The sequence below is a fragment of the Scyliorhinus canicula genome, chromosome 4 (assembly GCF_902713615.1).
Source record: "Scyliorhinus canicula chromosome 4, sScyCan1.1, whole genome shotgun sequence".
NCBI lineage: Eukaryota > Metazoa > Chordata > Chondrichthyes > Carcharhiniformes > Scyliorhinidae > Scyliorhinus > Scyliorhinus canicula.
Genome location: NC_052149.1, coordinates 220,708,573 through 220,721,736, shown reverse-complemented (window position 1 = coordinate 220,721,736; position 13,164 = coordinate 220,708,573). Strand labels below are relative to the sequence as shown.

The window sequence follows — 13,164 nt, the reverse complement described above, 5'->3', positions numbered from 1 at the left end:
TGAGGAGGATGCAAGGAGACCGCAAAGGGCTTTCGACAGGCTAAATGAATGGACAAGAATGTGACAAATGGAATATAATGTGAATAAGCGTGAAGTTATTCACATCGGCATAAAAATTAGAAATGCAGAGTATTTCTTAAATGGGGAGAGTGTGGGAATAGTTGGTGTCCAAAGGGAACTGGGTATCCTTGTTCATGAGTCACTAAAAGCTAGAATTCAGTTGCAACACGCAATTGGATGTTTCCCCTGGTGGGTGAGTCTATAACCAGAGGATACAGTGTCAGGATGAGGAGCAGGCCATTTAAAACTGTGAAGAGGAGGAATTTCTTCACTAAGAGGGTGGTGAATCTTTGGAATTCTTTAACACAGACGGCTGTGGAAGCTTAATCATTGTGCACGTTCAAGACAGAAATGGATAGATTTCTGGATACAAATATATCAAAGAATACGGGGATGGTGCAGGAAAGTGTTGTGGTAGGTGACCAGCCAGGACCTAATTGAATGACAGAGCAGGCTTGATGGCTCACTCCTGCTCTTAAGTTCCATAAAGTTAAGCTCATCCAAAACTCTGCCACTAGCTCTACACACACAAAGTCATGCTCACACATCTCCTTGCTCCTTGACATACACTGGTTCATGGTTAGACAATGCATCAATTATAAAATTATTGTCCTTGGTACCCATTGCCCCATGGTTCCCAAGTTCTGTAACCTCCTCAAACCTTACAACCCTGTGATACTTCTGTGCTCCTCCAACTCTGGCCTCTGCTGTGTTATTATAATGATGCAATACATTGGGCTTATTTATTGTACAAAACACAAGGCACCAATCACTCATAAGGGATTTGGTAAACACATTGCGGGTTCATTTATTAATACTAGGCACATATGAAGTTACACATGGCTATAAAGCTTGGAGGCATCAGAGCTGTGGGTGTATGTCCTCTGCTCAAAGCAAAGTGAAACTAAGACAGGATCACATGACATATTTCCTTTCTATGACGGTCAGACTTATCGAGGCTTCAAACCCCCCTCTTCAGATGGGCGCTCCGACTCAGGAAATGTCAAAGCTGAGACGGAACGGTCCAAGGATTCTCGATTAGTTGGCACTGAGGGAGCCCTGCCCATCTGCGCACCCCAGTAGCGTGCACATTCGTTCTAAGGTCGCCCTCCCTGACTGTTTTTTCGGTCCACCTCACCCAAGTGAAAATCCGATCTCTGGGTGACAGCTTTTAAAGGTTAGACCCGGCAAACCCGACACAGGCACGGAAATCTAGAGACCTCCGCGGATTGCTGCAGCATGCTTGAAAATCCTAGTTGAGAGAAAAGTTACGAATTAGCACTAGAAAATTTAATGCGTTGCAATGTAACATTATGGAAAGGACCAGATAACTTGTTGCTGACATCAAAGGTGATTGATTGTTGTAAGATAAGCAGCCTGTTCCTAGTGAATTCTGCCTCTACGAAACTGAGGTGTCCAAATTTCCACATCTCTGGACACATTTACTCGGAATTCATTGGAAGACCAACTCGAGTTCTCTCCCCCTCCCTAGTGTTCTGTGCTCTTATCTCCTACAATGGGATAAAGAGAAGATCTTTAAGTAACTATACTCAAAGTTCCTGCAAACATTTGCCAGTGAAAGAAGTTCATTAAATTTTACTTACTTGCAATCTGGGAGTCTGGCCCTTTAGGTAATAGTATGGCAAGCCCACCTACCGTCCTGATACTTTACATGTTGAGTGGTGTGCCTGACCCACCTATGTATGGCCAGTTTGTTGCAATTTAATGGCGGTCTGGCTTTTAAGTGGTGTGAGGTGGGGCTTCCATGCTGATGCGATTGGTAGTCCCGCCTCTGTCCCAGCAGCGCCACCAGGAGCGGTGGCCACTGCTGGAAATACAGCTTGTGCCCTGAAGAAGAGAAACCTGGGGAAGAATTTTCCGACCCCCGCACTGATCGGTGGGCCCCCCGTGGCGATTCTCCGGCCCACAATGGGCCGAAGTTCCGCCGCTGTCAGGCCTCTCCCCACGACGTGTTTAAACCACCTCCGTGCCGGCGGGAGCAGGTGGCGCGAGCGAGCCCCGGGGTCCTGGGGGGGGCGCGGGGCAATCGGACCCCGGGGGGTGCCCCCACGGTGGCCTGGCCCGTAATCGGGGTCCACCAATCGGCCGGCGGGCCTGTGCCGTGGGGGCACTCTTTTTCTTCCACCGCCGCCACCACGGCCTCCACTATGGCGGAGGCGGAAGAGACCCCCGCCACCGCGCATGCGCCGGTGGTGACGTCAGCGGTCGCTGACGCTCCGGCGCATGCGCAGACTCACACCGACTGGCGAAGGCCTTTCGGCCAGCCACAACACGTGGCGCCAAAGGCTGTTACGCCAGTCGGCGGAGCGGGAGCCGCTCCGGCGCGGGCCTAGCCCCTAAAGGTGCGGAGAATTCCACACCTTTGGGGAGGCCCAACGCCGGAGTGGTTGGCACCACTCCGCTACGCCGGTACCCCCCGCCCAGCCGGGTAGGGGAGAATTTCGCCCCTGGAGCCTGGAACCAGGTGATTCCAGGATCTTACAAAAATGTAAAATAAAATGTAAATATCACCACAGTCCCAGATGACCACAGGCTGCTCTCCCCTTTGAGAATTGACTGGTGGTGATTTAACATGAGAGTGACCACACCTCAAGCGAGGGGCAACGTTGAAAAGGTGGGTCGTCATGAATAACCTCAACCGGTACGGGAACTAAACATGCGCTGTTGGTGTTGCTCCACTGCTGTACTGTTCTATGTTCTATGTTACATCACAGAACCAGCCATTCAGCCAACTGAGCGTACCAACCCCTCCAATCTTACTATGGCCAGGCTGGAATGCCCTGCTCAGGATGATGCAGGGCGGGGAGAGGTGGGGTGGGGTGGGGGTGGGGTATGGGGGGGGGGGGGCGGAGGGAGAGCAGAGGAGGGTTGAGTGGGGGGAGGGGCAGTGTATAAGACAGAGGGGAAAGAAAATTCGGGTTGGGGGGGTGAGGTGACGGGGTGCTTCATTGGATTTATAAATCCCCACCAAATTCAGAAATCCAAGATTTATAGATCTAAGTTGATATGTCAAGACATCATTTTTAATAACTGCAAACTTTTCTTGCCTTTGAAGTTGCTACTTTATTTTCAAAGTTAGTCGAATTCAGAAATCCAAGATTTATAGATCTCAGTTGATATGTCACGACATAATTTTTAATAACTGCAAACTTTTCTTGCCTTTGAAGTTGCTACTTTATTTTCAAAGTTAGTCGAGGGAACGACAAAACCGATGACTTATTTTCTTCAGAGTGGTCTTGACTTGCTAGTTAGTTAATTGTGATCTAATTGCCAAGAGAGCAACCTATTTGGTATTACGATGAAAATCCTCAATCAATAAAATGCGACAAGTGTCCCATCACCAGACCATGGTCTCTCAGAATTCTGGCTTGCCTGTTCAAATGATGGTACCATAGTGGAGACATTCCTTGTGGTATGCCTTGAGACCGTCCCCCAACATTTCTGGGACATCTATGATAAATAAGAAAATGGAAGTTAAATTAAGACAATAAAAAAGGAGATTGTTGATTGTTGTAACAATTCTGCCTTTCCCTTTCCTTTTGTCATAAGCCGCTCCAATTAGTTAATTGACTATGAATATCCAAATGCAAGGACGTGGGACCTGCAGTTTTCTACAACTGTATAATGATCAATGGTATTTTAACATAATGGTCGTGCTTGTGTCAAGTAATGTGTCTGTGCAGCTTTGGTGTTGCATTCTTTTTAAAATTAATTTAAAGTACCCAATTACTTTTGTTTCCAATTTAGCGTGGCCAATTCACCTAACCTGCACATCTTTGGGCTGTGGGGGTGAAGCCCACGCAGACAGGAAGAATGTGCAAACCCCACACGGACAGTGACCCGGGGCCGTTTTCAAACCCAGGTCCTCAGTGCCATAGGCAGCAGTGCTAACCACTGCACCACCGTGCCACCCTGGGGTTGCATTCTGTACTACAGAACAGACCAAAGAAATGGACAGAGTATCTCTCACATCATATATCAGCCAATTCAGCACAAATCGAGATTCAACCAAGGAACTCGCTCGTTTGTGTGACCCAGGTATTCACAGGAAAAAGGAATGAAAATGTTCAACATCTTGAGCCTCTTCCTTCATTCAGTTAGATCAGTTAGAAGGGGCTGTTTAGCACACTGGGCTAAATCACTGGCTTTGTAAAGCAGACCAAGCAGGCCAGCAGCATGGTTCGATTCCTGTAACAGTCTCCCCAAACAGGCACCGGAATGTGGCGACTAGGGGCTTTTCACAGTAACTTCATTTGAAGCCTACTCGTGACAATAAGCGATTTTCATTTCATTTCATTTCATGGCTGCTGTGTACCTGAACGCTATCAGCCGACCTTAGCTTCATATCCCGTAATATTGTTACACTGAACAAAGATCTATCCTTCTTAGTGTTGGTATTTTCTATTAACCTAACCTCTACAGCTTTTTGGTGGACAAAGTTCCAGATTACCACGTCCTTTGTGTGCAGAAGTGCTTCCTAACATTATCCCTGAATGCAATCACTCTCATTTTAAGGTGATGTCCCCTTGTTCTGGACTCCAGAACCGGGAAATAGTTTTCCTCAATCCATTCTGTAAACGTCTGTAAGCATCTGGAGCAACTCAATAGATCACTCCTTAATTTTCGATATTTCAGAAAATACAAAGCTGCTTAATTTAAATCCTTTAGTCCTGTATTATTCTGCATGAATCTGCAATACGCCCGCTCCCAAGGCTGATATATTCTTCTTAAGGTGCAGAACTGAACACAGGTTCATTCCAATCAGAGCTTCATAAAATAGAACCATAGAATTCCTACAGCGCAGAAGGAGGCCATTTGGCCCTTCAAGTCTGCACCGACCCTCTGAAAGAGCACCCTACCCAGGCCCACTCCCCCACCCTATCTATCCTCGTAACCCCATAACCCCATTTAACCTGCACATCCCTGGACACTAAGGGGCCATTTAGCACGGTTAATCTTTCTCACCTGTGCATCTCTGGAGTAGAATAAAGTCTACCCGTTTCTGTTTGAATCCCCTTGAAATAGAGTTCAATATTACTTTTAAATTCCCTTTTGCATGAGTCCATTGGTTTGAAGCGATTTTTAGAATGAATTTTAAATCTCCCCGCTCCTCCACAGTTTCTAGCTTCTCACAAGTTTTAAAAAATACTCTGATCTGACTTTCTTAGGCCTAAAGATGGCCGCACAATTCCCCACACCGAATTTCCTCTTCCGCAGGTCACAATTCACTTAATTTATCAATGGCCTTTTGAAACATTCTGCTCCAATCTGCATCTATTCTTGGGGAGAATGGCAAATTTAAATTGACATGCTTCCGTGACGCAAGGAGGGATGGTTAAAAATAAGAGGTTTGGCCACCTGTCCATTCTCACAGATTGCTTGACCTCTTTGGCTACAATAGAACAAAAACAGTCCTGAGAATGGGAAGCTGCTTTGTTTGGGAATGGGTGTAAACTTAAAATGAGAAGAACCCAATTTAATATTTTTCAGTATTGCAGATAGGAAAAGTACAATGAGATTCTAACTTCAATTGATATTGTTGTTCAGTACGCTGCAAATATTTAATTGAACAATGAGATCTTAAGCCATACCAATCACGAACATTTTAAATGTCAATTTTAAATCTTAACAGGAAGGGAAATTGAATTATCGGTTGTTCCATATTCTAAGAAAAAACCCTTTTACGTCTTATATGCCTGACCTAGGTTTTAGAGGGGTGGATCTTCTTGAGCTTTGCTTTGTAGATCTGGATGAGCTGGATCCTGATGATTTTGACTTTCCACTGGTCTCTGAAGATTCTGAACTTCTTTTAGACGGTGAAGATTCTGAACTTCTTTTAGACGGTGAAGATTCTGAACTTCTTTTGGATCCTGGAGATTCCGAACATTTTTTGGGTGCTGAACCTTTTTTGGGTGCTGACTTTTTTTTGGACGCTGAACCTTTTTTGGGCACTGCCGATTTTTGACATTCACAGGGCCGAGATTCTTTCTAAAATGAAAGGAATTCCTGAACAAAGAGAAGATATAGCAATGTTCTCCCCAGATCAAGAGGTTAGTTTACAAATTATTTCTACACAAAGATGCATAAGTGATTAAAAACTATACACAAAAAGCATTGTTCTAAATTCAAATGTTAAATCTATAATTGTTGTAGATTTTGATCCCTTGTTATAACCCATAGGAGTAACTCATTTCTTTCCAACAGGTTCCTTCATTACGTATGGAGCCTGTAGGCTAAAATTTCAGTAAGGCCTGATTTCAGGCCACGATTTTTCATCTGCCCACACCCATTCCCATTGAGGCAGGCAGCATGCAAAACAGGGATCTAACAACTTGTGAGACAAGCACATGTTCAAGTCCACCTACTACTCTCAAAGGCAGTCTGTCCTTCTCAAAAGGAAGTGCTCTGAATCAAAGGAGCTGCTGCTGACTGTCGCTGCTTCAACTGGACAGAATGGAAATGGAGCTCCAAAACTTCAAGAGGAATCTACGCTTCACACATGTGGCACAGGAAGATTTTCATGGAGGCCCACAAGAAGAGCGACACTATGTTTCCTTGTGGGGCCAGTGTATCCTCAATGACTATGCTCTGAAGGACAGAGCAGCAGGTGAAGAGGGAGATTGAAGCGGAGTCTGACCCTGAGGATCTGGCAGCAGGACCACAAGATGTTTAATGGCCTCCATATTGGTGGACAGGGTGTCACTGAATGCATTGTGATAGGACATCCCATATCTGCAAAAAAAAAGCTCATGCTGCCCAGCGCACCACACTTATTACCCACCCACTCCTGAGCACTCAGGACTCACAGCTAACATTCAGGTACCCAACCTCACAAATTCAATGAAGCTAATCTCACACCCACCTCGTGTTGCCTCCACATCCCTCCAGGCACATCACCCAGACACAGCACAGCACAATCACAAACATTCTGCTCTCTTTTTTACAAGAGAAAGGTTAGAATTTCACAACCCTGATGCAGCAGCGGGGCAGGGCTGGAAAATGAATTAATCATTTAAAACTCCATCGACTTCAGCAGGACTGAAAAGTCCCAATGGCGGGAGATATCGCAAAATTCCACCTAAAAGTGCCGCTGAGTCAAAATTCTGCAACTCCTTCCCTAATAACATTGAAGGTGTAACCTACACCAGATGGACTACACCGATTAGGAATGGGCAATAATTGCTGGTATAGCCAGTGCCACCCACAACCCAAGGATGAATTGAAAAAAAAACAGAAGTGGCTGCAAAGAACTGGCATTGGTCAAGCATGCCTGCATTCCCTGAGCTTGATGGAAGAGGTCATGCTCCATGTCATGGGGCCAGCTACTACAGTGCATCAGGGTCACAAGAACTCTGAGAATGATTGCATGTTCCTACTATATGTCACTTTTCACCTTCCACTTGACCTTTATCCTATGAAATGGCAAGAAGTGCACGCTGGAGATGGTGTGATCATGGATCTTTTGCTTTATACCCAACATTCTCATCCCAGCTCTCCCCTTCTCACTTTCTGCTTTCAGATACACAAGAACTGCTGTCTGGCCAGCCACTGCAGTCTCAGGAGGGAAACAGGGAGCTGCACGGGACCTCCAAGCAAGAGGTGCTGTCACTTGATCTGACTCTCGCAACCACCATGTCAGCAGATACTGGCATCATGCAAACTTTAGAGGCTAGTCTGCAGTTGGCATCTGCACGTGTTGAGTCACAGGACAGGAATGGGCTGCAGCCAGGCCAGAGGGAAAAGATAATTTGAGACGCAGCTCCCCAGGCATTCAGATCAGAGATGAGTTCTACCGCAGGGAACTCAGATGAGGATAAAAGTGAGGAAGGACATCATGCAGATTTTGGAGACCATCTTTCCCAGTGTGGAAACTGTGGTCAACCTCATGGCAGCACTAGTGACACAACTGTGATGGGGCATCTGGTGGTTGCTATCCCAAATGTCAGCACAGGCAGAGGTCAAGTGACTCAGTGCTGCAGTGGAAGGTCACACAGTGGTTATGAACCCACACTTGCTGCCATGCCGGCTCAGGAGGGTGGGGGACAAAATAATATCAATTTGAGGTGAATGGCAAAAGAACCAGAGCGAATGTCTAGAATCTGGAATGCAGTGCCTGAGAATACATAGCACATAGAATAGTACAGCACAGTACAGGCCCTACAGCCCACAATGTTGTGCCGACCATTTATCCTAATCTAAGGTCAACCTAACGTACACCCCTTCAATTTACTGCTGTCCATGTGCCTGTCCAAGAGTCGCTTAAATGTCCCTAATGACTCAGACTCCACCACCTCTGCTGGCAGTGCATTCCACACACCCACCATGTCTCTGTCAGGCAGGGAAGAGATGGTCGAGTGAGGGAACCATGGTTGACAATAGAGGTTGAATGTCTTGTTAAGAGGAAGAAGGAGACTTATGTAAGGCTGAAGAAACAAGGTTCAGACAGGGCGCTGGAGGGATACAAGATAGCCAGGAGGGAACTGAAGAAAGGGATTAGGAGAGCTAAGAGAGGGCATGAAAAATCATTGGCAGGTAGGATCAAGGAAAACCCCAAGGCCTTTTACACATATGTGAGAAATATGAGAATGACTAGAGCGAGGGTAGGTCTGATCAAGGACAGTAGTGGGAGATTGTGTATTGAGTCTGAAGAGATAGGAGAGGTCTTGAACAAGTATTTTTCTTCAGTATTTACAAACGAGAGGGGCCATATTGTTGGAGAGGACAGTGTGAAACAGACTGATAAGCTCGAGGAGATACTTGTCAGGAAGGAAGATGTGTTGCGCGTTTTGAAAAACTTGAGGATAGACAAGTCCCCCGGGCCTGACGGGATATATCCAAGGATTCTATGGGAAGCAAGAAATGAAATTGCAGAGCAGTTGGCAATGATCTTTTCGTCCTCGCTGTCAACAGGGATGGTACCAGAGGATTGGAGAGTGGCAAATGTCGTGCCCCTGTTCAAAAAAGGGAATAGGGATAACACTGGGAATTACAGGCAAGTTAGTCTTACTTCGGTGGTAGGCAAAGTAATGGAAAGGGTACTGAGGGATAGGACTTCTGAGCATCTGGAAAGACACTGCTTGATTAGGGATAGTCAGCACGGATTTGTGAGGGGTAGGTCTTGCCTTACAAGTCTTACTGACTTCTTTGAGGAGGTGACCAAGCATGTGGATGAAGGTAAAGCAGTGGATGTAGTGTACATGGATTTTAGTAAGGCATTTGATAAGGTTCCCCATTGTAGGCTTGTGCAGAAAGTAAGGAGGCATGGGATAGTGGGAAATTTGGCCAGTTGGATAACAAACTGGCTAAACGATAGAAGATGGACAGTGGTGGTGGATGGCAAATATTCAGCCTGGAGCCCAGTTATCAGTGGCGTACCGCAGGGATCAGTTCTGGGTCCTCTGCTGTTTGTGATTTTCATTAACGACTTGGATAAGGGAGTTGAAGGGTGGGTCAGTAAATTTGCAGATGATACGAAGATTGGTGGAGTTGTGGATAGTGAGGAGGGCTGTTGTCGGCTTCAAAGAGACATAGATAGGATGCAGAGCTGGGCTGCGAAGTGGCAGATGGAGTTTAACCCTGACAAGTGTGAGGTTGTCCATTTTGGAAGGACAAGTATGAATGCGGAATACAGGGTTAACGGTAGGGTTCTTGGCAATGTGGAGGAGCAGAGGGATCTTGGGGTCTATGTTCATAGATCTTTGAAAGTTGCCACTCAAGTGGATAGAGCTGTGAAGAAGGCCTATGGTGTGCTGGCATTCATTAGCAGAGGGATTGAATTTAAGAGCCGTGAGGTGATGATGCAGCTGTACAAAACCTTGGTCAGGCCACATTTGGAGTACTGTGTGCAGTTCTGGTCGCCTCATTTTAGGAAGGATGTGGAAGCTTTGGAAAAGGTGCAAAGGAGATTTACCAGGATGTTGCCTGGAATGGAGAGTAGGTCATACGAGGAAAGGTTGAGGGTGCTAGGCCTTTTCTCATTAGAACGGAGAAGGATGAGGGGCGACTTGATAGAGGTTTATAAGATGATCAGGGGAATAGATAGAGTAGACAGTCAGAGACTTTTTCCTTGGTGGAACACACCATTACAAGGGGACATAAATTTAAGATAAATGGTGGAAGATATAGAGGGGATGTCAGAGGTAGGTTCTTTACCCAGAGAGTAGTGGGGGCATGGAATGCACTGCCTGTGGAAGTAGTTGAGTCGGAAACGTTAGGGACCTTCAAGCGGCTATTGGATAGGTACATAGATTACGTTAGAATAATGGAGTGTAGATTAACTTCTTCTTAAGGGCAGCATGGTAGCATTGTGGATAGCACAATTGCTTCACAGCTCCAGGGTCCCAAGTTCGATTTCGACTTGGGTCACTGTCTGTGTGGAGTCTGCACATCCTCCCCGTGTGTGCGTGGGTTTCCTCCGGGTACTCCGGTTTCCTCCCACAGTCCAAAGATGTGCAGGTTGGGTGGATTGGCCATGAAAAATTGCCTTTAGTGTCCAAAATTCTATGATTAACCTAGGACAAAAGTTCGGCACAACATCGTGGGCCAAAGGGCCTGTTCTGTGCTGTATTTCACTATCTATCTATCTATCTGTGTAAAGAACCTACCTCTGACATCTCCCCTATACCTTTGTCCAATCACCTTAAAACTATGTCCCCTTGTGACAGCCATTTCCGCCCAGGGGAAAAGTCTCTCGCGATCCACTCTATCCATGCCTTTCATCACCCTGTACACCTCTACCAAGTCATCTCTCTTCCTTCTTCGCTCCAGTGAGAAAAGCCCTAGCTCCCTCAACCTTTCTTCATAAGACATGCCCTCTAGTCAAGGCAGCATCCTGGTAAATCTCCTCTGCACCCTCTCCACAGCATCCACATCCTTCCTATAATGAGGCGACCAGAACTGGACACAATATTCCAAGTGTGGTGTAACTAAAGTTTTATAAAGCCGCAGCAAAACCTTGCGGCTCTTAAACTCAATCCCCCTGTTAATGAAAGCCAACACACCATACGCCTTCTTAACAACCCTATCTACCCGGGTGGCAACTTTGAGGGATCTATGTACGTGGACCCCAATATCGCTCTGTTCCTCCACACTTCCAAGAATCCTGCCTTTAACACTATATTCAGCATTCAAATTCAACATTCCAAAATGAATCACTTTACATTTATCTAGGTTGAACTCCATCTGCCACTTCTCAGCCCAGCTCATCCTGTCAATGTCCTGTTGTAACCTGCAACAGCCCTCAACACTATCTACAACTTTCCCAACCTTCGTGTCATCGGCAAACTTACTAACCTACACTTCCACTTCCTCATCCAAGTCATTTATATTAATCACAAAGAGCAGAGGTCCCAGAACAGACCCCTGCAGGACACCAGTCACCAACCTTGAGGCGGAATACTTTCCATCCACTCGCTGTCTTCTTTCGGCCAGCCAATTCGGTATCCGGGCAGCTAAATTTCCCTGTATCCCATGCCCCCTAACTTTCTGAATGAGCCTACCATGGGGAACCTTATCAAATGCCTTACTGAAATCCATATACACCATATCCGCTGCCCGACCTTCATCAATGTGTCTCGTCACATCCTCAAAGAATTCAATGAGGTGTGTGAGGCATGACCTGCCCCTCACAAAGCCATGCTGGCTTTTTTTAAAAATCAAACTATGTTTTTCTAAATAATCATAAATCCTATCTCTCAGAATCCTTTCCAATATTTTGCTCACCACAGGCATAAGACTAATGGGTCTGTAATTCCCAGGGATTTCCATATTCACTTTCTTGAACAGGGGAACCAAATTTACCTCCCTCCAGTCATCCGGTACTACTCCAGTGGAGAGTGAGGACGAAAAGATCATTGCCACCGGCGCAGCAATCCCCTCTCTTGCTTCCCGTAGTAACCTTGGGTATATCCCGTCAGGCCGAGGAGACTTATCTATCCTGATGCTTTTCAAAATTTCCAGCACATCATCCTTCTTTATATCAATCTGTTCGAGGCTATTAACCTGGTTCACACTGTTCTCATGATAACCTGGTTCACACTGTTCTCATGAAACCTGGTTCACACTGTTCTCGTGATAACCTGGTTCACACTGTTCTCATGATAACCTGGTTCACACTGTTCTCATGAGCAACAAGATCCCTCTCTCTAGTGAATACTTAAGCAAAATATTCATTAGGGCCTCCCCCATCTCCTTAGACTCTAGGCACAAGTTCCCTCCACTACTCTCACTCTGATCATCCTCTTATTTCTCACATAAGTGTAGAATGCCTTGGGGTTTTCCCTAATCCTTCCCGCCAGGGCTTTTTCATGCTCTCCAGCTCTCTTAAGTCAATTTTTGAGTTCCTTCCTGGCTACTTTGTAACCCTTTAGAGCCATGCCAGATCCTTGCTTCCTCAACCTCACGTAAGCTTCCTTCTTCCTCTTGACTAGAAGCTCACTTCTCTTGTCATCCAAGGCTCCTTCACCTTACCATTCCTTCCTCATCTCAGTGGGATAAAGCTGTCCAGCACTCGCAGCAAATGCTCCATAAACAACCCCCACATTACTGTTGTGCATTTCCCCAAGAACAATTGTTCCCACTTTATGCTCCTCAGCTCCTGTCTAATCGCAGTATAATTTCCCCTCCCCCAATTAAATACCTTCCCATACTGTCTGTTCCTATCCCTCTCCATGACCATGGTAAAGGTCAAGGAGTTGTGGTCACTGTCAGAAATGCTCTCCCACCGAGACATCTGACACCTGGCCTGGTTCGTTGCTGAGCAACTAGTCCACTATGGCCTCCCCCCTAGTCGGCCTATCTACATATTGTGACAGGAAACCTTCCTGTACTCACATGACAAAATCTGCACCATTCAAACCATTTCAGTAAGGAGGTCCCAGTCAATATTAGGGAAGTTAAAGTCACCCATGACAACAACTCTGTTACTTCTGCACCTTTCCAAGATCTGCCACCCAACCTGCTCCTCTATCTCTCTGCTGCTATTGGGGGGTCTATAGAAAACTCCCAATAAAGTGACTGCTCCTTTCTTGTGTCTGACTTCCACCCATACTGACTCAGTAGACAAACCCTCCTCAACTACCTCCT

General features: G+C 46.1%; 1 protein-coding gene across 10 annotated transcripts in view; it reads right to left on the bottom strand.

Annotated features, from left to right (window-relative positions):
• Positions 1 to 3,124: 3,124 nt before the first annotated feature.
• Positions 3,125 to 13,164, bottom strand: part of LOC119965387 (histone H1-II-like) — a 44,276-nt gene continuing 34,236 nt past the window's right edge. For 9 of the 10 annotated variants that reach the window (XM_038796098.1, XM_038796100.1, XM_038796104.1 and 6 more), the window contains 2 exons: positions 5,783 to 6,069; positions 3,125 to 3,531 (listed from right to left, as the gene is read on the bottom strand). In XM_038796098.1, coding sequence (XP_038652026.1) covers positions 3,390 to 3,531; positions 5,783 to 6,069 — 429 coding nt within the window. In that variant the 3' untranslated portion in view covers positions 3,125 to 3,389. Of the gene's footprint in view, positions 3,532 to 5,782; positions 6,088 to 13,164 lie in introns of all 10 variants that reach the window. The other variant, XR_005460508.1, reaches the window with a different exon arrangement.